Source organism: Phodopus roborovskii, unplaced genomic scaffold (assembly GCF_943737965.1).
Source record: "Phodopus roborovskii unplaced genomic scaffold, PHOROB, whole genome shotgun sequence".
In the NCBI taxonomy this organism is placed as follows: Eukaryota; Metazoa; Chordata; class Mammalia; order Rodentia; family Cricetidae; genus Phodopus; species Phodopus roborovskii.
Genome location: NW_026126955.1, coordinates 528142 through 552170, shown reverse-complemented (window position 1 = coordinate 552170; position 24029 = coordinate 528142). Strand labels below are relative to the sequence as shown.

Genomic DNA, 24029 nt, shown 5'->3' with positions numbered 1-24029 from the left:
GTTGAAGATAAACTAGAGGAAATAGATTTATCAACCAAAGAAAATCTTAATCCAACAAATCCTTAACACAAAATATCCAGGAAATGTGGGACACCATGAAAAGGCCAAATTTAAGAATAATAGACACAGAAGAAGGCGAAGAAGCCCAGATCAAAGGTGCAGAAAACATATTCAACAAAATCCTTGAAGAAAATGTTCCAAATCTGAAGAAGGACATGCCCATGAAAGTTCAAAAAGCAAAACAAACAGCAAATAACAGGACTAAAGAAAAACGACCCCTGGACACATAATAATCAAAACATCTAACATATAGAACAAAGAAAGACTATTAAGAGCAGCGAAGAAAAGTGGTCAGGTAACATACAAAGGCAGACTTCTAAAATTACACCTGACTGCTCCATGGAAACTCTTAAGGCCAGAAGGTCCTAGATAAATATTCTACAAGGACTGAGAGTCCATGGATGACAGCCCAGGCTACTATATCCAGCAAAACTGTCCATCATTATAGACAGAGAAAGCAAGATATTTAATGACAAAGCCAGAATTCACAATACATATCTGCAAATCCAGTTCTACAGAAAGTTCTGGGAGAAAAACTCCAACCCAAAGTAGTTAACTATGTTAACAAAGACATAGGCAATAGATAATCCCACTACACCAGAACCGAAGGGTAAAGCTGGGAAAATATATTCACAATACCACTGCCAACAACAAATCTAAAACAAACAAGCACTAACAATCAATGGTCCTTACTCTCTCTCAACATTAATGTTCTTTCCTTGCCTATAAAAAGACACGGGCTAACAGAATGGATACAAAGACAGAATCCATCCTTTTGCTGCATACAACAAACATATGTAAGCTTCAAAGACAGACATTACCTCAGTGTAAAGGGTTGGGAAAAGCTCTTCAACTAAATGGACCCAAAAAGCAAGCAGGTGTGGCTATCCTAATTTCTAACAAGTTAGAATTCAAACCAGAATCGATCAAAAGAGAAACCAGAATCAATCAAAAGAGAAGACGGTCATTTCGTATTCATTGCAGGAGAAATCCATCAGCACAAAGTCTGAATTCTGAGCATCTATATGCCAAAAACAAAGGCACCCACATTCGTAAAAGAAATGATACCAAAACTCCAAACCTCACATAAAACCTCACACACTCTTAATGGGAGACTTCAACACGCCATTTTCACTGCTAGACAAGACTACCAGTCAGAAACTTAACAAAGAAAAAAAGAACTAACAGAAGTTATGCCTCGATTGGGTTTAATAGACATCTATAAAACATTCCTTCCAAACACAAAAGAATATACATTCTCCTCTGCTCCACATGGAAACTTCTCTAAAATCAACCAATAGGCAACATAACAAAATTCAACAGATACACACACACACACACACACACACACACACACACACACACACAAAAAAAAAAAAAAAAAAAAAAAACTGGAATAGTCCCCTGTATCTTATCAGACCATCATGCTTTAAAGTTGGAATTCAACTACAACACAAATAGCAGAAACTCTACAAACTCATGGAAATTGAACAATGCACAATTTCATCATACGGGTCAAAAAAGAAATAAAGAAACAAAATAAAGACTTCCTAGAATTCAACATACCCGAACTCATGGGACACTTTGCAGGCAATGCTACAAGGAAAGTTCATTGCACTAAGTGTCCTTATGAAAACGGAGGATAGTCACTTTAGAGAATTAACAGAACAACTGAAAGCCTTCGAACAAAAAGAAGCAAACTCACCCCAGAGGAAAAGATGCCAGGATATAATCAATTTGAGGACTGAAATCAAAAAGTAGAAACCAGGAAAACAAAACAAACAAACAAACAACAACAAAAAAAATTAACAAAGAGTTTGTTTTTTGGGAAAATCAACCAGATATATAAACCTTTATCCAAACTAATAAAAAAGCAGAGAGAGTACAAGCAAATTAAAATCAGAAACGAAAAAAGGAACATAACAATGGACACTAAGGAAATCCGGACAATGTTCAGGTCATACTTTGAAAACCTACACTCCACAAAATTTGAAAATTCAAAGGAAATGAACAAATTTCTGGATAACTATCACTTACCAAAATTAAATCAAGAACAGATAAGCATGTTAAATAAACCTATAACCCTTAATAAACTAGAATCATAAGCCTCCCAACCAAAAATGCCCAGGCCAGATGGCTTCAGTGCAGAATTCTACCAGAAATTCAAAGAAGAGCTAATACCAATACTCTTCAAATTTTTCCACACAATAGATGCAGAAGGTTCATGCCCAAATTCTTTTTACAAAGCCACAAATACCTTGGTACCCAAGACACCCAAAGACAAAACCAAGGAAGAGAACTATAGACAAATATCCCTCGTGAACTTTGATGCAAAAATACTCAATAAAATACTGGCAAATCAAATCCAACAACACATCAGAGAAATTATCCACCATGACCAAATTTACCTCATCCCTGGGTTGCAGGGATAATTTACATATGAAAAGCTATCAATGTGATCCACCATATAAACAAATTGAAAAAAATCCACATGATCATCTCACTAGATACTGAAAAAGCCTTAGACAAAATTCAACACCCTCTCATGATAAGAGTCTTGGAGACATTGGGGATAACAGGAATATATCTAAACATATTAAAAGTAATATCGAGTAAATCAAGAGCCAACATCAACCTGAAGGAGAAAAGCTTAAATGCAATTCCTCTAAAATCAGGAACAAGACAAGGCTGCCCTCTCCATATCTCTTTAATATTGTACTTTAAGTTCTAGCTATAGCAATAAGACAGCAAAAGGAGATACAAATTGGAAAGGAAGAAGTCAAACTTTCTCTGTTTGCAGATGATATGATAGTTTACATAAGCAACCAAAAAACTCTCCCAGGCAATCAATCCTACAGCTGATAAATACCTTCAGCAAACTAGCAGCATACAAGATAAACTCAAAAAAAAAAATCAGTAGCCCTACTATATACAGACAATAAAAGGTTGAGAAAGAAATCAGAGAAACATCACACTTTACAATAGCCACAAACAACATAAAATATCTTGAGGTCCAAATTAACAAACAAATGAAAGACCTATATAGCAAGAACTTTGTGCCTTTAAAGAAGGAAATGAAAGAAGATACCAGAAAATGGAAAGATCTCCCAAGCTCTTACAAAGGTACAATAAACAGAGTAAAAATGGCAAACTTGCCAAACTTAATTTACAGATTCAATACAATCCCCAAAAGACCCAGCACATTTATTCACTGACCTTGGAAGGATAATATTCAATTTTATATGGAAAAACAGGATAGCCAAAACAACCCTGTACAATAAAGAAACTTCAGGAGGCATCACCATCCCTGAGGTATAATCCTGAAAACAACTTAGTATTGGCACAAAAATATGGAGATAGACCAATGGAATCAAATCGAATTAACCCACACATCTACAAACACTTGGTTTTTGACAAAACAGCTAAAAGAATACAATGGAGGAGGAAAGCATCTTCAACCCATGGTGCTGGCACAACTAGACTGCAAATAGTTCCATATCTATAGCTATGCACAAAATTCAAGTCAAATTGGATCAAAGACCCCAACATAAATCCAGCCACACTGAACCTCTTAGAAGAGAAAGTGGGAGGTACCCTTGAACAAATTAGTACAGGAGATGGCTTCCTGAACATAACTCCACTAGCGCAGACACTGAGACCGATAATTAATAAATGAAACCCCCTCAAACTGAGAAGCTACTGTAATGCAAAGGACACAGTGGACAAGACAAAATGGCAGCCCACACCCTGGAAAACGATTTTCACCAACCCCACAGGTGACAAAATATACAAAGAACTCAAGAAACTAGTCAACAAAACACCAAATAACCCTATTAAAAAACATGGGGTACAGAACTGAAGAAAGAATTCTCAATAGAGGAAATCAAAAAGGCTGAAAGACACTTAAGAAAGTGCTCAACATCTTTAGCTATCAGGGAAATGTAAATCAAAACAACTTTGAGATACCATCTTACTCCTGCCAGAATGGCTAAAATTAGAAACAACAATGACAACTTATGCTGGAGAGGATGTGTGTGCACTCCCATTGCTGGTGGGAGTGCAAACTTGTATAGACATTCTGAAGATCAGTATGGTGGTTCCTCAGGAAAATGGGAGTCAGTCTACCACAGGACCCAGCAATCCCCCTCTTTGGTATATACCAAAATGATCCACATCCATGCAACAAAAGACATGTGCTCAACTATGTTCATAGCAGCATTATTTGTAATAGATAGAACCTGGAAGGAACCTAGATGCCCCTAAAGTGAAGAATGGATAAGGAAAATGTAACACATCTGCACAATGGAATACTACCCTGTGTGTGTGTGGGGGGGGGGGGGGATGGAATATTGAAATTCACGGGCAAGTGGATGGAACTTGAAGAAATCATCCTGAATGAAGTAACCCAGTCACAAAAAGAGGAGCATGGTATGTACTCACTTATATATGGATTTTAGACTTAGAGCTAAGGATCACCAGCCTATAATTCATACTGCCAGAGAAAGTAGGATACAAGGAGGATCTAAGAGAGTCAACAAGGTCCCTCACAGAAGGGGAAAGGAACAAGAGTTTCTGAGCATATTGGGAGGGGATGGGGGGGGGGGTGTTGGGAAACAGCAGTCTGCTGACCTAGTCTCCTGATGATGGACAGGATGCTCATGGCCATATCTTCTCTAAGTCATGACTTAACTGGCTGCTCAAGCTTTACCTGGCTGTCAGGGGACTCAGTTACTCATGAGCAAGTTTCCCTTTAAAGCAAGCACAACAAGCATTCCTCCCTCTCTCTCTCTCTCTCTCTCTCTCTCTCTCTCTCTCTCCCCCAGTTCTTTCTCACTCTCTTTCCCTTGCTCTCTTTCTCCCTTCTCTCTCTTCTACTTTCAGTTGGCCACCAGCTATCCCCCTTTCTCTCCCCTCTAATAAACTCCACATGGGCACTGAGTCTCTTGTTTTGTGTCTCTTAGGCAGGAATTGTAGAAAAGAACAACACTGGTGCAGTGACTTGGTCAGGCCCTCCTGGAGTACTGGGTGGCCGCCTATGGTTGGTTGGCCAGCCTAAGGCATTTGGAGACCCTGATTACCAACCAGCAGTCTACTTCCATCCACCTGATCACTGGAAATACCATCCCACACTGGCTACAATTTGGTAAGGTATCCTTTTTCATTGTAACTTGTTTCCTTAGCATCTGTGATATTTTCCACGTGTGAGTTAAGATTCCAGCTTCAAGTCTTCCTGCCTTCAGACTGCTGAGTCCTTATCAGGCAACTTGCCCTTGGCTGATAAGTTCCAAAAATGATTGGCCAGTTTTTAATTCACCCATGGGAAATAAACCAGTCTATACATCCCCTACAAAATAAGTCAAATTGGCCACAATTACTGCCAGCAAACAGGTATATGGAAGGAGTTTTTTCTACCTCTCTGCTAAACAATCTCTTTCCCTAAACTTGCTTCTGTTATCTTCCCACCACACTAAAACTCTCCTGCCTGCCGCAACTGCAGCCTGTCTCAGGGCGGGAACCTCCCTCCGCCTAGAAGTGTCCTGTCTCACTAGGCAACTTATATTCCTGTTCAAATGTCTCACTCTCTTGTTTGTCCTCTCTGCTGCTCTGCTGCTTAGTTTCTTCTCTGTGCAGATGCCAGTGGCTCACAGTGGGCTGGGCTGAGGCAGCATATGCTGAAGATACTCTGAGAGTTTTTCATTTTCCCCCAGGAATGAGGTTTTCAGATTTTGTGCTAGGCCTAGCACCACTATTGCATTCGTTTCTCAGACCCACAAGGGGTCTCTCGGGTTTTATACCCTAGCACTGCCCTTAGACTGGTACATACATTTCTCAGACCTACGGTGGTCTTTTTGGACTCTGGTGTCCTGTTAGTTTCACAAATCCTTCTGCCTCAGTCATGGAGAGTAAAAAGCCAACAAAATTATATCTCAAAACTTTATGACTTCTGTCAGCTGTTGGGAATGTGTTTATGGCAGCAGCCATCTTGACCATGTGGCCTAGCTTCAACCAGCATGGTTCTTCCCTCTGCTACCCTAGCTGCCTAGGCAGGGGGACAGTCTAGCCAGCTTCTGCCGCCGACAGAACTTGTCATTCATTTACCTTTTACCTTTTATCCTTTGTCTCTAATTTCTGTTTTTCACTGACTATGTTACACATAGCTTCACATTCTGATCCTTCTCATTTTTACCCAGTTCTGTTTAATATAGCTGTATATGCAAATGTAAGCTAACTCTACACAACTTAAATTCAACTGAACTAAGTCTCAAATATTTCTAAATCATTATGTGTCTTTAAATGATGGTAAACATTTAAGGTTATAAAGGTCTATTTCAAAGTAACAAAATATTTATGTCACCCAATCCTTCCTTTAAGCTGTTTATAAAAGTTAAGCTTCTATTATCAAAGGGAGTTTTCTCTACTCTTTGTCCTTTCCATCTGTAAGTCTAACCTAAGTTAAAACCAGTTACAGTCAGGCTAGAGTGCTCTGAGTAAAACATTCCTCCATAGCCTTTCAGCTTAGATCCAGTTTTCCAGGCAGATTAATTAATTACAGGGATAAAGCCTTACCTAGCCACCTATGTGCTTAAGGCAAGTAACTAAAGACACATTTTTGTATACTAAAATATACTAAACAGCCAGACAGCCCTCAAATGCTCAGAGATCTAGAGAATATGGCATTTAAAATGTTTCATTAAAAAGCTTTTATAACAAGAGAGACAGGCCAGCTGCTGGCACCACCCATTTCCTCCAAGAAGACTGATGGACACTGAAGGAACTCCACCCACAAAAGTGGTAACACTAGCCACTGAGCAATCCTGCCTTTCATCAACTGCTACAAAGGGCTCTAAGGACCATGGAGAAGAGGGCAGTGGAATTGACTTTCTCCAAGTTGCTTGGGCCAACTGTAGGTAAGTCTTCCAAAAGCTCTTAATCCACAGGTCTCATGCCTCTAACCTCAACAACTGTGGAGGACCTGGGGGTGGCTGTCCATGCTGCCAGCTAGTAAGTCCCTGTTACTCTCTAATCATTCAGGTAAAATTTTATCCTTCTCAAGAATTCTGATGCTTCTGACAACTGGTAGCTTTGTCAGCTTAAAGCAGCAGCCAAGGTTCCAATTGTTACAAAACAGATTTCAGAAATTGATGTTTTAAGGTTACTACTCTTTATACTCTTACCATTAATCATAAAGTTTTAATGAGCTACTAATCCAATTCTGACAGAGTACTAAGCACCATACTATGCCACTATGCGATCATAACTTAACTATAAGCTCACAATTAAGGTGCTTTTCACTGTGCTAAACATGTCAGTTGTATAAATGTTAATTCTTTCAGCCAAATCGTTTCTAACATGAGTATGCTGCTAATATGTCTTAATATTTATGTTTTCACAAACTCAAAATATTCTTGTAAGTTCCAGGGAGCGGAATTGAACCCATCCAAACAGGTCAGATTCACTCCAAATAAATATTCAACCTTTCCCTGGTCCCAGGATTCCCTTCCCTCAACCCAGGAACTTCTCCCTCATTTTACAATTCTCCCCTCAAGTACCAGGACATAGAAAAAGACTTTTTTTCTAAACTTAACCTTGTCCTCTGTTCTGCTAACATCATGCCAGGTCTCAAAAAGACGCCAGACTTCCTTATAGTCAGGACTGCGATGAAACAACCAGCTACCAGGACGTGGCAGTACCTCAGCTTTCTCATTCTCCCAAAGATGATCACTGTCCCAAGACCTTTTTAATAACAATAAGAGGTGGGAATGTTGGGAACCAGCAGTCTGCTGACCCTGCCCCCTGATGACGGGCAAGATGCTCATGGCCATGTCTTCTCTATGTCAGCCTTACCTTGCTGCCAGGTTTTACCTGGCTGCCAGGGTAAGCAGTTAAGCATGTGCAAATATAGCGCTCTCTCTCTCTCTCTCTCTCTCTCTCTCTCTCTCTCTCTCTCTCTGTCTCTCTGTCTCTCTGTCTCTCTCTCTCCCTTGCTCTCTCTCTTCTCTCTCTCCCCTGCTTTTGGTTGGCCATCAGCTAACCCCCTTTCTTTCCCCTATACCAATAAACTCCACATGGGCACTGACTCTTGGGTTTATGTTTTTTTAGACAATAATTGTATCAAAAGAGCAACAGGGGCAGTGAGTGGACAGGGTACTAAGAGAAAGAATGGGAGGAGAGGAAAGCAAGTGGGACTAGGAAGATTGAGTCTGGGGAGGAATAGACACAGCGGGAAAGAGAAAGAGAAGGAGAGGGAGAAGGAGAGGAAGTGAGAGAGAGACCATAAAAAAGGGAGCCATTATATGTTTGAAGAGAAAACTGACTGTAGAGACCTACAAGACTGACCCCAACTAACAATCTGAGCATCAGTGGAAAGGCTACCATAAATGCCCTTCCCTGATAATGAGATTGATAACTAAGTTATATGACATCATAGAGCCCTCATCTAGTAGCTGATGGAAACAGAAGGAGACACCCACAGCTAAACACTGAGCCGAACTCAAATCCAGATGCAGAGAGGGAGGACAAGACCAGGTTATAGAAACCCACAGAGACAGCTGACCTGAACAAGGAGGAGCTAACGTGCCCCCAGACTGATAGCTGGGAATCCAGCATGGGACAGACCCCCTGAACGTGGATCTCAGTTAGAAGGCCTGGGCAGTCTAAGGGACCTCAGACAGTGGAACCAGGATGCACTCCAGGTGCACAAAAGGACTTTGGGAGCATGTTCCCCATGGAGGGATACTCCCTTAATGAAGTCTCTAGAAGGAGGGCCTACTCCCTACTCCAAATGACTTGACAGATTTAGATGACCTTTCCAGGAAGGCATCACCCTACATAAGAATAATAAATAAAATAAGAAAATAAATAAATAAGATGTGCTTGTATAATTTAGAAAATAACTGATACATTTCATCTATATGTGTTAAATCACTTTTGCCAGGTGTTGGGTGGTGGCACACTTCTTTAATCCTAGCAGTTGGGAAGCATGGGCAGGAGAATCTCTACATCAGCCTGGTCTACAGTAAACTCTAGGCCAGCCACACTTGTAATTAAAACTCTCAGAAACCCAAACAAACCATTTTAGTGGAAATAGCTCAGGAACCAAGAGCAGACTTTAGTTGAGTTCAGTTTTAATACCCAGGTCAAAAGTGTACAGTCACCTTATTCCTCCCATACATACAAGGTATTTATGCATATCCACACACATACAAAGAAGTATATCTTTTAAAATGTAGTTGAAAACAGAGGACATTTTTACAGAAAGAAAAGCAGCTGAATATTATATATTACTAGTCAGAAATTAAGGATGAAAAAATGGCTCTGGGATCTGCTCTTCCAGAGGACTGGGATCCAATTCCAAGCACGCATGTGGAAGCTCAGAACCATATGTAATTCCATTTCTAGGAGAAACAATTCCCTGTTCTGGCGTCCACAGAAACCAAGCTTGTTGGTGGTGCAGACATACATTCAGGGAAATCTTCAATACACATAAGTAAAAGTAATATTTTAAGAAAGTATTTTACAGGCCTTTATCTATCATGTAAAAGAAGACTTGTAATTCCTATGTGTACACGTTAATGTCAAGTCATATAAGTTAACCAATTTTTTAAATGCCTCAATTTGTGAGGCATGAAAATAAGGGGAGGGGGCACTAGACATGGCTCAGTAGTTAAAAGGCATGACTACTTTCCCAGTACCTACATTTGATTCCCAACACAAACATAGCTCACAACTCAAAATTCCAGTTTACCCCCTCTTGTGGATTCGTCAATCACTAGGCATGCACATGGGCACACAAGACATGATTCAGACTGCGGTAGTTTGAACAAAATATCCATCAAAGTCTGAAACACTTAAAAATTTGGTTTTAATTTAATGGCAGTATTTAGAAAGTTTACATATAGCAATGCTGAAGGAAGTAGGTTACAAGTCAGAATTTAAATGTGAAAAACTCTTGCATTCCCAGTATACTTCCTCTGCTTGTGGCTTCCTATTCATGATTCGAGTTCTCAGCATTCTGCTCCAGCCTGCTGTTTGCCAGCATGTCTCCCTGCCATAATAGTTTCTTAACCCATTTGAAACTGTAAGCCAGCCCTCCACCCCACATGTATACACACACACACACACACACACACACACACACACACACACACCTTCCTCCTGTATATCATGTTTTATCACAACAAAATAATTAATACATGGGAAAAACACCCACATGTCTTTTTTTTTAAATCAACTAAGACAGATGACAAAACAACACACACACAAAAAAATCTTCATACCTGTAAATTCTGTTCTGTGAAGCGCTGTGTATAAACTTGTTGCTGTACTGGATGATGTGAAGCAGTGTGGCCATTATTCCAGCTATCAGAAACATTCTGGGGAAATTTTATTTTAAAAACGAGGAATATTTGTTTAAATCCATTAACAACTCTGTCCAGTATGACTACAATGACTATTAATTGAAATTTTTACAAACATATGGGATATATGCATTCAGATACTAAAAAAGCTATGTAAATACATTTTCCAAACCTATGAACTTTTCAAAAACTTTATGTGTTAGTTATGTTTCAAAGTAGTATAATGGCTGTTCATTATATGTAAACATTCAATATATTTTAATGTCAGTGAATAGAGATGGTAAAACAACTTTAAAATTTTTAATAATAATAAATTAACTAAAAAATAACAGTGAAATGTATAAAAGTTATCTATGAATATACTGCTTTTGTTTCTGGGACACACACATTTGCTGGAATGGTGTTTTTTTCTTTGTATAACTGGGCAAGCCTCTTTTCTCTGAGTAGAGTAAGCATATATAACATGGTATGAAAACAGTATCTGACTAGAGTCTAACATAGGTTCAATATTTTGATCATGAGTTTTTTCAACCTAACAAATCACAGATTTTAAGGTAGTAATATGATTCTTTGCCTTCATAATTATCATGGGACAAATATGTTTCTTCTTTTAAAAAACGTTTCAAAATCAACAAACCTCTTTCCAGCAGAAATCTCTTCGTAATCATGAACATTCAGAAATGTTTTAAACTGGTACCCCAAGTTCCTTCCCACCTCAAAGGGAGTCCAATTTTGATCTCAAACTCCTATATAACTAAATGTTTTAATTTAAATGTCTTTACATTTTAAAGACTAAACCACTATTTAGTGAAATTATTTTTTTTATTACTATAGATAGGAAAAACCATTAAAAGCTGGGCACCTACAGAATATAACTTCTCACCTGCTGTGCTGTGTTCATGGCACCCTGCCTGGAGGTAAGCTCTGCGGGGATTGGTAGGCTCCATGCCTCCTCAATACTAGGAAGTAATTTAGTTTTATTCTGTAGACTACCTTGTGGATGGTTACACAACTGAGCCTAGGAAAAATTATGTAAAAAGCAAATTTAACGCAAGCCTATTTAAGTATGATAAAGTCCACTAAATCTTCCTCGATGTTATACGTATTTAAGTCTTACAAAAATGAAATTCTTAATTGGGGATTTAGATAAATATTTAAGTATAAAGAAGATAATTAATATATTTAGGAGAAATAGACCAGAGCTATCCTCAGATTTTCTGAGTTCTCATATTTCCCATGAATTTTCAATTAAAAATGAGAAATGAAATCAGGGTTAATGTTTTTCCCTAAAATTATGAAAATACAGAATGAAGATAACATTGAAAAATATCTCTTAAAATGTACAAAATGTAAATTAATATGCATCACAATATGTAAGTGCAATAAAACATGTTTTAAATATTGCCTATCTTATTAGAATTAAAACTAAAGAAACACTATAAAATATTACAAAATATGGAAACATGCTAATACTAAAAGTCAAATAAAGGATTTATTTATGATGCCTCAGCGGGAAATCGGAGACCTTAAATTCAATCACAGAAACCTGCATGATGGAAAAAGTGAATTGGCTCCCACAGAATGTACTCTCATCTTCAAATTACTTCCATGGCACACACATTACCTATACACATGTACAACCATATAAAACAAACATAATAAAAAAATAAATATTTAACAATTTTTCAGCCACCATTCAATTGTCAATTACTGTATTAGGAAATCTGTTCTTCATAATACTCTATTTTAAGAGGTTACCTGTAAAAACATAATTCTTGATGTAAGTGCAGAGGTATTATTACAGCTTTTGCTCCTAGTTGCATTTAAGTAGCATTTAATGGCATCCTGAGGTTGGTTGCAGGATTCATAAAGAATACCTAAGTCCATCCAGGCTGCTGCATGTCCATGATCCAACTGTACAGCACATATATAAGCCTGTAAAGCATCCATAGGCTGATTTTGCTGTTGATAGAGCACACTAGAAAGAAAAATAATAGATTTCTTTGTTTGCTTTAAATAGTCAGCAAGGATGACTCAATGACTGACTTTCTATTCATGCAGAGGGACCTGGATTTGGTTGGCAATACACACATAACAACTCAGAAAGAAATGTCTATAATTCCAATCCTAGAGGATTCAGCACTGTCTTCTAGCCTCCACAGGTACCTGCAATCACATAGTACACATACATGTGCTCAAGCAGGCACACAAACATAAATACACAGGCATAAATAAATCTTTGTTTAGTTAAAATCACTGGTGGTTTTTACTGAAGACCTGGGTTTGATTCCCAGGACCCATTTGGCAGTTTACAACCATCTATCTGTAACTCCAGTTGTATGGGCCCAGTTGTATGGCTGAACTCCATCTTGGAACAAGGACAGAGAGTTCAAAGCTGTCCTCAGCAGTCATAAGACCTAAAGATCAAAGTTGTGGCTTTGTAGGATGTTTGGCTGTCTTAGTCTAAATAACAACAGACCAGAATCTGTGGTGTGGCTACTCCTGACTTCAAAGCTAGGGAACAAGAAGTTGCAGCTAAGGTGTGGTTACTGAACCCTTGGAATAAGTGAGGAAGAAAAGTCTGTTTGTTCCATATACATGATACTGTATTCCCATTTTTGGATAAGGTATATAAGAGTAGTAAAAAATAAACTCATGGCATTTCAGTATTGACTGAACTGCCCCCCTGACCTATATTCTGTCTTTTCTTTATTGTTTGTAGCCACTCTTTCCCAAACCCACAATCCTCGCACTCAGGTACAGACCCTGGGCCGCTTTGCTAGTTCCTATTGCAGCCACACAAAGACAGCTCCTGACACATTTCCAGGGGACTAACATCTCCTGGCTTCTGTAGTCACCAAGCATGCACATAGTGCACAAACACACATGTAGGCAAAATACAACATATACATATAATTAAAATAATATTTGTAAAATTAAACAAAAAATGCTTTATTTGTATATTAGTACACAGTGTCTTTCAAAATTGCTGCATATCAATTAAAAGTGTGTAGAGTGTACGTGTTTGTGTATTGAAAGAGAAAGGTAGAGAGGCTTACCCTATTGAACACCATGTGTCTGCACTTGCTTCTGATTTATCAATGGATTGCCTGTAAGATACAAAGGCATCCTGAACTTTGCCAATACTTGAATAACACCTGAAAAGAGAAAATACAGTTATAAATAAAATCCCATCGATCCATAACTTCTTTGCCAAAATGACATATCCCAACAGGACATAACAAGCTATTGGGAATATATTACATTATATATATCTAGATTTATATATAAGAATTCTAATATGAATATACTTTAATTTGTAATTAAATGAACTCCTAACACATTGTATTGACTGACTGATAAAAGTTAAACTTATTTTCTTTACTGTTGTTATTTTAAGGGCTAAACAAACAAAACAGTACTTAAGAAGCTGCACAATGTTTCCTTTAACACTACAATAGTTTAAGTGATAATCATCTTTTGAGGATTCTGTAATCAATTTCATTTTACCTTGTGAAACTAATTGAAAATAAACATTACTTTTTATGTAATTTCTTGAAGAAAAAAGCAACTTTATCCATGTCAATTTACACTATTTACAACTTTTAATGAAAGGACTGGACAGAAAACAAGGAGAGACTCTAAACATTATAATGATGCGTGACAAAACACACCAAAAGTATCTCAGTATCTTTAATAACACAGGCAAAGCTTATGAATCAAGTTTATATTCATAAATATCAAACATTTTTATTCTTTAATCAACCTGATGTTTACTTTTTAAGAAGCAGGTAGCATGGCAAAGGTACCTGATTAAACTGGAAGAAATGGTTTATTCAGTAGAGCATTTTGAATGGGAAAATGTGGATCTAAGTGCAGAAATACCCCCATAAAAAAGTGATTCAATCCCAGAATCAGGGAGGGAGGTACCCAGACAAAAGATGGGTACTACAATGGTACCAATGCTAATTGGTGACTTCTAGTTACATGAGATCCAGGGTCCAATATCTCAAGAAAATATGGAAAGAGATAGGACACTTGGTTTCAATCTCTCACCTTTATAAGCACATATACACATACGAGCACAAACATATACCATACAAACACCCAAAATTGTTAACAGTGTGAACACCCAAAAAAGTTTTAAATGAATATAATTTTAGATAAACAAAAGAATGCCTCTTAGTTATGTACTTGAAGTTTTTAAAAAATGCTAAAAAAAAAAAAAAATAAATAAGAATAATCCTAGTGACTAGTAAAAGAATAGACAGCTTGATTAGACAGCAGCAATGATTTACCAGAGTTCAGAGAAATAAAATTGATAGTTTTTTGGTTTTTTTTTAAAGCAGTTAAAACAACATCATGAAGATTTTTAAAGAACAATTTTTGCGTGAAGAACTAATGTGGAACTAAATCACTAGTTTGCAACTTACATATTGACTTGATGAACAGAGGCTACACAAAGGAAGGTTACAAACAAGCATAAACAATGGCTCAATTTTGTACATAGAATAAAGGCATCTATAGATTGCATACCATTTAGTGTGGAACTACAGGAATTTCATTATTATGGAGTCAATGTAAAAGAAAAGAAACTACATAGTCTGTGTATGTTTACAGAAATTTAAGTTACTTCTCTTAAAAGATTTCATTCAATCAGACAAATACATGGAACAGTTAACAAAAAGTATTCTGAAAACACTATCAAAATTATCATCATAAAAAGCTTGGCCAAAGAACACAACAGAGAAATAATCCACCATGACCAAGCAGGCTTCATCCCAGGGATGCAGGGATGGCTCTGTAAGACGCTCAGAGTGAGGAGTCTCCCAGTTTCAGTCGGTACCACCAAGATCTTAATGTCCAGTCCAGTTGCTGCAACAAGCAAGAGGCTTTAATGAACAGGAATCATGTGCGCAAATGGGCTCCCTCAGCAGGCAGGCTAGAGAGAAGCCCCATCCCCCAGGCCCAGGTGTTTTTAAAGGCAAACCCACAAGCTTAGGGAGGGTGTGTGACTCTGTCCACTGAGTACATGACTCTTTGAGGCCCGATGGTCTTGCTATTAGGGTCAGCAGACCTTAGGGCCTCAGGGTGTGCTAATTAATCTTGTCTGGGCAAACCAGATGTGCAGCTATCTCTTTGTTTCTTAAGAATCCTATTTACCACCTGCTGACTCGCAGAAAGGAGGGGCAGTGTGAATTCTTGGTATACTGCTATCTCAGAGCTGGTGGTTAACAAATTCAGCCCAGCTTCATTTCATTTCTTTGCTAGTTTAAGTCTTTCATTCCTCCTTTTTTCTTTTGTCAATAGTTATAATCTTAGAACTAAGGAAATTAAGAGGCAGCCTCCTCTTGACTTGGGAGGCTCCTGTACTGTTATCTAAATATCATAATCTGGACTACACTCACTTATTATTTTTAACAAAAGTAACAATTTTTCCAACAGTAAGCAACAAGAGAGGAATAAAAATGAGTAGTTGTAAGATCCTGTCCCTGGGTCCTATAACCTGGAGTGGCATGGGGGTGGGTCAGAGGAGGAGGACATATTCTGGACTGGCCCCTAAGTGGGCCTTTTTACTGAGTCTCAAGGTTTCTTGTGCGGTGACATCTAACATAATCTGGATCTCCAACTTGGAAGTGATGTGGAACTTTCAAACCTCCTTTCGTCGACTAGGCCTCCCAGAGCTGCTTCCACTCTCGCTGTCTCACCCACTCGAGCACCTTAAGCCTAGCAAACAGGCTTTTACAATGTAACTGCTCCCATCAGAGAACCCGTCAATGTCTCCCCAGCCAGCGGGCCAGCCAGTCGGATGTCCATAAGATCATTGTGAACCCCAGTCTCTTTAACCAACAGTTGATGGTAGTCATGAGTCATTGGTTCATCAGTCTCCTCAGGCAGAAGAGTGGTAGGATGAGGGTGGCTGGTAGAGTGAACACAATCCGCTCATTCTCTCAGTGAGAAGCAGGCTTTGGTGGTGAGTCATGCAGCCGTTGCTCATCCTTCGGTCTGGGGGCTGCCAGACGATGCTCTCCAATGCATGGGGGCTATTATAGTTGCTTTATGCCCCAAAGTCAACTTGTCAGCCGCTATAGCTTTTAGACAACCAGGCCATCCCCGGCTACAGGATCAAGCATCTTTGACAGATAAGCAACTGATCTGTTCCATGGCCCTGGGGATTTGGTCAAAACTCTCCAGGCAACCCCCTTACACTTGTCTGCATAAAGGGTAAAAATTTAGTTACATCAGGTAGGTGTAGAACAGGTGTGCTCAGCTGGGCCTTTTTAATGGCATCAAATGCCTCCTGATGCTCTGAGGTCCAGGAGAATTTTTTTCTTAGTCAGTAGGTAGTGTGGAGCTGGTAAGGTCTCAAACCCTGGGATCCATAGTCTTCAAAATCCAGATGTCCCCAGAAATTCTCTTACTTGCCTGGCCATCGTTGGGGAATTTTAAATCCTTGGGACAGTCGGGTCCAGGTGAGCTGCCCAGTTCTGCACGTGGCAGGGTCCTTCCATTCAAAGGCAAAAAGCAGTTGGCTGGTGGGATGTAACCTCGAACAAGTGGGATACCCGGCCCATGCCAAGGTCCACTGTTCTTCAGGCAGTCCATGGATCACCTTGGGCTCAGAGAGGGGGTCCAAACCCCGTCTCCCTTTAATTTTATCCTTTCTTAGGGCTAGGACCTTCAATACCTTTTTGTCTTCTTGGGACAGTCATTTGCCTAGTGTCCTTTTTCTTTACAATATGCACACTGGTCCTTGTCGAGTGGGGTCCTGTTGCCCAGGTTCCCTAGCTGTCTAGGGCCTGTTTTAAATTCCCTAACTCCTTTCTCTCTATTTTTCCCTTTAACCACTGCGGCCAAGATTTTAGTCAACTTTTCCTGTTTTCTGTCATATTTTTTCTCTTTTCTTCTCTTTTCTCTGCTCTCTCTTTTCTCTGTTCTCTCTCTACTGTCTTTCCTCTGTCTTCTCTCTCCTCTTCTCTGTCCCTCTAATACACTTTCTCTGCCTCTTTCACTAAATCACATAACTCAACTTTCTGTAACCCTTCCAGTCTCTGGAGTTTCTTTCTAATATCCAGGGCCCGACTGCCCTATGAAGGCCAGAGCCACCAAAGCTCTCTGGCCTTCTGAGGTAGGGTCAAAAGGAGTGCTCTCTTTACCTTAGCCAAATTGGTGAGCCGTCTCGCGGCACCTCAGAGACCCGCCACCAGAGCCTGGCGATAGATTTTTAAGCTCTCTCTACCTTCAGCAGTGTTGAAGTCCCAACTTGGGCCAGTCAAAAGGAATCCCAAGTCAATCTTGGTTTTTCAACTGCGTGGGCCGCCCATCGGCCCCAGGGACATTTTTCTAGCCTCAAGTAGAAGCTGTTGATAATCATCTCAAATAGCCTGGTGAGAGAACATAAGGAACTCCACCAACCCTGTAAGGCATTGTGGAGCCTCTGAGAAAAGGGGGTATTAGTTTCCCAATCACAAAGATCTGGAGAGAAGGGTCAGCCCTGGAGGCTGGCACTGGGGAGCCAAATAGGTACTGCGGCAGGGTCATAAGTCATAACCCCGTCCCTCCATTCTGGCATGGCTCCACCCAGGCTGCCCAGGAGGCCCTGGCCCATGGCTGTTCAGCCATTCCAGCTCAGCCCCAGGGCTCTGGCTGCCCTGCCACATTCCTGGGGGTGGGGGATGAGCACACTCATTTTCTTGCTGGGTCTCCCAGCCCTGCTCTCGAGACCCAGCCCTGCTCTCCAGCAGATCTAAAGTCAAACTTAGGTGGGGTAGTTAGTTGTCGACCCATGGGAGAGTAGAAATGGACACAAACAGTGGGAACAGAAGGATGTGACTAACAGAACAACCCGACAAAGAGGACAAACCCATGTGGTAGACAAACAGCGCCCAAACCAAAGTTACAAAGCAGGAGGGAAGCAAGTCCGGAGGCCGGCTGGCCCCCCCAGAGAAGCAAGACTTCGTCTCCTCCCCTCCTCCAAACAACCTGGGACTTTCGTCCAGGGCGGGACCAAGGGTCTCAGGACATGTCTGTCTCCCCCTGTGGTCCTATACCAAATTCAACTCCTGTGCAGACCAGGCACAGAAACTTGAGTCAAAAACACATAACATCAGACATACATCAAACATACAGGTTGCGAGCTCTGTCATACCTCCAACTGACAATGGAATTGAGTCTGGGGGTCGACTTGGTGGGACCTCCAAAATGTAAGACCCTCAGAATGAGGACTCTCCCAGTTCCGGTCGGTACCACCAAGAACTCAATGTCCAGTCCAGTTGCTGCAACAAGCAAGAGGCTTTGGTGAACAGAATCATTTGCACAAAGGGGCTCCCTCAGCAGGCAGGCTAGAGAGAAGCCCCATCCCCCAGGCACAGGTGTCTTTAAAAGGAGGAGGTGTGACCCTCTGTCCATTGAGTATGTGACCCTTTGAGGCCCGATGGTCTCACTGTTAGGGTCAACAGGCCTTAGAGCCTCGGGTGTACTAATTGATCTTGTCTGGGCAAACCGGAGGTGCAGCTATCTCTTTGTTTCTTAAGGACCCTATTTACTGCCTGCTGACTCGCGAAAAGTGGGGGCAGTGTGAATTCTTGATATACTGCTATCTCGGGGCTGGTGGTTAGCAAATTCCACTCAGCATTCCAATTATTTGGGCTTCATTTCATTTCTTTACTAGTTTAAGTCTTTCAGTTCAACATAAAAAAAAAATTTATCAATGTGATCCATCACATAAACAAACTGAAAAAGAAAAATCAGCATCACTAGATGCTGAAAAAGCTTTTGACAAAATCCAACACCCCTTCATGATAAAGATCTTAGAGAGATAATGGATAACAGCAACATACCTAAACATAATAAAAGCAATATACAGTAAACCAACAGCCAACATCAAACTGAATGGAGAGAAGCTTAAGACAATTCATCTAAAATCAAGACAAGGCTGCCCTCTCTCTCCATATCTCCTCAATATTGTACTTGAAGTTCTAGCTAATGCTATAAGACAACAAAAGGAGATCAAGGGGATCCAAATTGGAAAGGAAGAAGTCAAACTGTCTCTATTTGCAGATGATTTGATAGTTTATGTAAGTGTACAAAAAAACTCTACCAGGTACTCCTACAGCTGATAAACACCTTCAGAAAACTAGCAGGATACAAGATAAACTCAAAAAAATCAGTAGCCCTACTTTTTTTCAGATGACAAATAGAGAAAGAAATCAGACCATTTACAATAGTCACAAGCAACATAAAGCAAACAAGTAAAAGACCTATATAATAAGAACTTTGTGGCTCTAAAGAAAGAAATTAAAGAGGATACCAGAAAATGGAAAGATCTCCCATGCTCTTGGATAGGTAGGATAAACATAGTAAAAATGGCAATCTTGCCAAAAGCAATCTACAGATTCAATGCAATCCCCATTAAAATCCCACCAAAATTCTTCACCAACCTTGAAAGGATAATAATCAACTTTATATGGAAAAACAAAAGACCCAGGATAGCCAAAACAACCTTATACAAGAAAAGAACTTCAGGAAGCATCACCATTCCTGACTTTAAGCTCTACTACAGAGCTATAGTTCTGAAAACAGCCTGGTGTTAGCACAAAAATAGACAGGTAGACAAATGAAAATCCTGATATAAGCCCACACACCTATGAACACCTGTTTTTCGAGAGCTAAAAGAATACAATGTGGGGAGAAAACATCTTCAACAAATGGTGCTGGCACAACTGCAGATAGACCCATGTCTATCGCTATGCACAAAGCTCAAGTCCAAATGGATCAAAGACCTCAACATCAATGTAGCCACATTGAACCTCTTAGAAGAGAAAGCAGGAGGTACCCTTGAACAAACTGGTACAGGAGACCACTTCCTGAAAATAACTCCAGGGGCACAGACACTGAGATTGACAATTAATAAATGGGACCTCTTTAAACTTAGAAGCTTCTGTAAGGCAAAGCCTGGGAAAAGATTTTCACCAACCCCACAGGTGACAGAGGGCTGATCTCCAAAATATACAAAGAACTCAAGAAACTAATCAACAAAACACCAAATAACTATAAAAGGTGGCGTACAGAACTGGAGTATTCTCAATAGAGGATATCAAACAGGCTGAAAGACACTTAAGAAAGTGCTCAATATCCTTAGCTATCAGGGAAATGCAATTCAAAACAACTTTGAGATACCATCTTACTCCTGCCAGAATGGCTAAAATTAGAAACAACAATGACAACTTATGCTGGAGAGGATGTGTGTGCACTCCCATTGCTGGTGGGAGTGCAAACTTGTATAGACATTCTGAAGATCAGTATGGTGGTTCCTCAGGAAAATGGGAGTCAGTCTACCACAGGACCCAGCAATCCCCCTCTTTGGTATATACCAAAATGATCCACATCCATGCAACAAAAGACATGTGCTCAACTATGTTCATAGCAGCATTATTTGTAATAGATAGAACCTGGAAGGAACCTAGATGCCCCTTAACTCAAGAATGGATAAAGAAGATGTGGCACATCTACACAATGGAATACTACTCTGCAGAAAAACCAGTGGATTCTTGAAATTCGCAGGCAAATGGATGGCACTTGAAGAAACCATCCTGAATGAGGTAACCCAGTTACAAAAGGGGGAACATGGTATGTCCTCACTCATATATGAATTTTAGACATAGATCACCAACCTATAATTCACACCACCAGAGAAACTAGGATACAAGGAGGAACCTAAGAGATTCATACAAGGTCTCTCATTGAAGCAGAAAGGAACAAGAGTTTCTGAGCATATTGGGAGTTGGTGGTTGGGGCAGTGAGTGGAGAGGGAGTTAGGAGAAATAAAATGGGAGAAACGAAAGCATGTGGGACCGGGAAGATTGAGTCAGGGGAGGAATAGGCAGATGAGAGCAAAATAATTAAAAGGAGATACTATAATAGAGGGAGCCATTATCAGTTTGAATAGGAAACTGACTATAGAGAAATGTCCAGAGACCTACAAGGAATACCCCATCTAACAATCTGAGCAACAGTGGAAAGGCTAACATAAATTCCCTTCCCTGATAATGAGATTGATGGCTAACTTATCCACCATCATAGAGCCCTCATCCAGTAGCTGTTGAAAACTGAAGCAGACATCCACAGCTAAACACTGAGCTGAACTCCTAGACCCAGTTGCAGAAAGGGAGGACTGATGAAAAGAGTCAATACTAGCCTGGAGATACCCACAGAGACAGCTGACCCACAAGAGAAGGGAGTTCATGGACCTAATTCTGATAGCTAGGAAATCAGTAGGACCTACCCAGACCCCGTGAATGTGGCTGTAGGTTAGGAGGACTGGGCAGCCTATGGGGCCTCTGGTAGTGGATCAGTATTTATTCAAATGTACTTGGGGAGCTCATTCTACATAAAGGTATACTTTCTCAGCTTAAACACATGGGGGGGGCGCATAGGCCCTGCCCCAAATGATATGACAGACTTTGAAGACCCTCCATGGAAGGCCTCACCCTCCCTGGGGAGCAGAAACGGGAAGCATGGGGGTTGTGGGAGGGACAAGGTGAGGGAACTTGGATAGGCAGGTAAAACAAGTTGTTTCAAATTTAAATAAAAATACTATCATAAAAAAACAAAACAGCTTGGCCAGGCAGTAGTGGTGCACACATTTAATCCCTGCATTCAGGTGACAGAAGCAGGCAGAACTCTATGAATTCCAGACCAGAAATAGGTGACTACTTCATAGATGAAGCCCAGATGCTCTCTGTGACCCGACTAGAGAGAGAGAGAGAGAGAGAGAGAGAGAGAGAGAGAGAGAGAGAGAGAGAGAGAGAGAGAGAGAGAGAGCACGCACTGGTGTGCAGGTCCCCAGACCTACCCATCCATTCATGTCTCAACTGTGACCATGCCTGGGCATGGTCAGTGCAACAGGTGAGGGCAGGGTGGATATCTCACTACACAGGTGAGTTCCAGGACAGCCAGGGCTACATAACAAGGCAGGGACTCAATCAAACAAACTTGCCTGGACTATGTTTAAGATACTTTTAATATTAGCCACTGACTTCAACCACAATTTCCTACCATGACATTCAGACTAACTTTATACAGTAACTGCCTACTCCTAGGCTATAATAGATCAGCCTCCTTAATCACCAAACAGAAAAGATTTCTTTCTTTCTTTCTTTTCTATTCTTTTATTTTATTTTTATGATTTACTTATTATGCATGCAACATTCTGGCTTCATGTATGCATGCATGCCAGAAGAAGGCACAAGATCTCATTATAGATGGTTGTGAGCCTCCATGTGGCTCTTGAGAATAGAACTCTGAACCTCTGGAAGACCAGACAGTGCTTTTATCCTCTGAGCCATCTCTTCAAGATTTCTTGCATAAAGAATTGTATAGATTTCATTTCATTAGTCTTTCCATTAGTCCCCAAAAATAGCAGAGGCCACTTCAGCCTATATATTTGTGTTCCAGGTTGCAATTCTATTCTTTATTCCCTTTTTTTTCCCCAGAAAATTCCATTTATAATAACATTTGAGTATCAAGCTGAAAGAACAGATATATGAGTTCAATAATTTAATATTTTTACTCTAATTGAAATTGTCTAGGTCTCTCTAGGGTAGTCTCACATGATAAACTCTATACACAGTATTAAAAACTCTATGTTTTCTCTAAAAGAAATTATTCTTTAAAATCAGAAAATACATACATATTCATAAACCAAGGACAAGCTTAGAAAACAATGAATACTATAAATAAATTATAGGTTCCATGACAATTTCTACTTTTGAAGAAGAAATTTACCCAATATTAGTTTTCTAACATATATACTCACGCACATACGCATGCAGGCATGCACATATTGTTAGTTTAAAGGGAACTTTAAAGAAAAACAAACATTAAAACTTAAAAATGACTATAGAATCCAATCTATGGGAAATATCTGACAAAATGTGGGAAATAATGCAGTTCAAATGTACTAGGAAAATTAAAGTTGTAACACTGTAAAAACTTATAAGAGATCAAATCTAATCATCTCAACTTCAAAAAAAGCAACACCTGAAACCATCTAAATAGGCCATTAATGATTCTATAAAGTATAATAACAAAGCCAGAAATGCTTAGTTCCCATTCCTAATTTTTTACACTAAAATGCATTAGGAGCACAATACTATTTAGTACAGCAAGCTATCCCTTTAGATTCAACAGTGACACTTGTATCTTTGTCACAATGAACAGCTGTTGAATTGGACATAAGGCCCCACTCAACAGGTGGGAAAATAAGCTCAGGGCTAGAAGGGTCATGAATCTTAAATGAGAACCTCTCAAGGTAATTCACTAAGTTAGTATAATTGCTAACTACATTCAAAAATTTAGCATTATACTTACAAATAATTATAGCTTTTTACAGCTCATCAACCTAGCTTCTCTTGAGATGAGACTATACAAAAAAAAAAAAAAAGTCAACAGATTGTGGGGAACCTAGCCCCAGTACATTTATCCTCAACCCAACTCATATGCATAAAATTCAGGATCATGGGAGAAACAGAGATGGAAAGAATGTCAAATCAGAAAGCACAAAACTTGGCTTCTGAGAATGAATGATTTAAAAACGAAAAGAAAGCTTCA

At 39.7% G+C, this 24029-nt stretch overlaps 1 protein-coding gene across 2 annotated transcripts in view; it reads right to left on the bottom strand.

Annotated features, from left to right (window-relative positions):
• Nucleotides 1-24029, bottom strand: part of LOC127214697 (histone demethylase UTY) — a 141183-nt gene that overhangs the window by 68341 nt on the left and 48813 nt on the right. The window contains exons 11-14 of one of the 2 annotated variants that reach the window (XM_051175000.1): nucleotides 13478-13576; nucleotides 12177-12396; nucleotides 11302-11436; nucleotides 10338-10433 (exon numbers count right to left, since the gene is read on the bottom strand). In XM_051175000.1, the coding sequence (XP_051030957.1) occupies nucleotides 10338-10433; nucleotides 11302-11436; nucleotides 12177-12396; nucleotides 13478-13576 (550 nt within the window). The remainder of the gene's footprint in view (nucleotides 1-10337; nucleotides 10434-11301; nucleotides 11437-12176; nucleotides 12397-13477; nucleotides 13577-24029) is intronic. The other variant, XM_051175001.1, reaches the window with a different exon arrangement.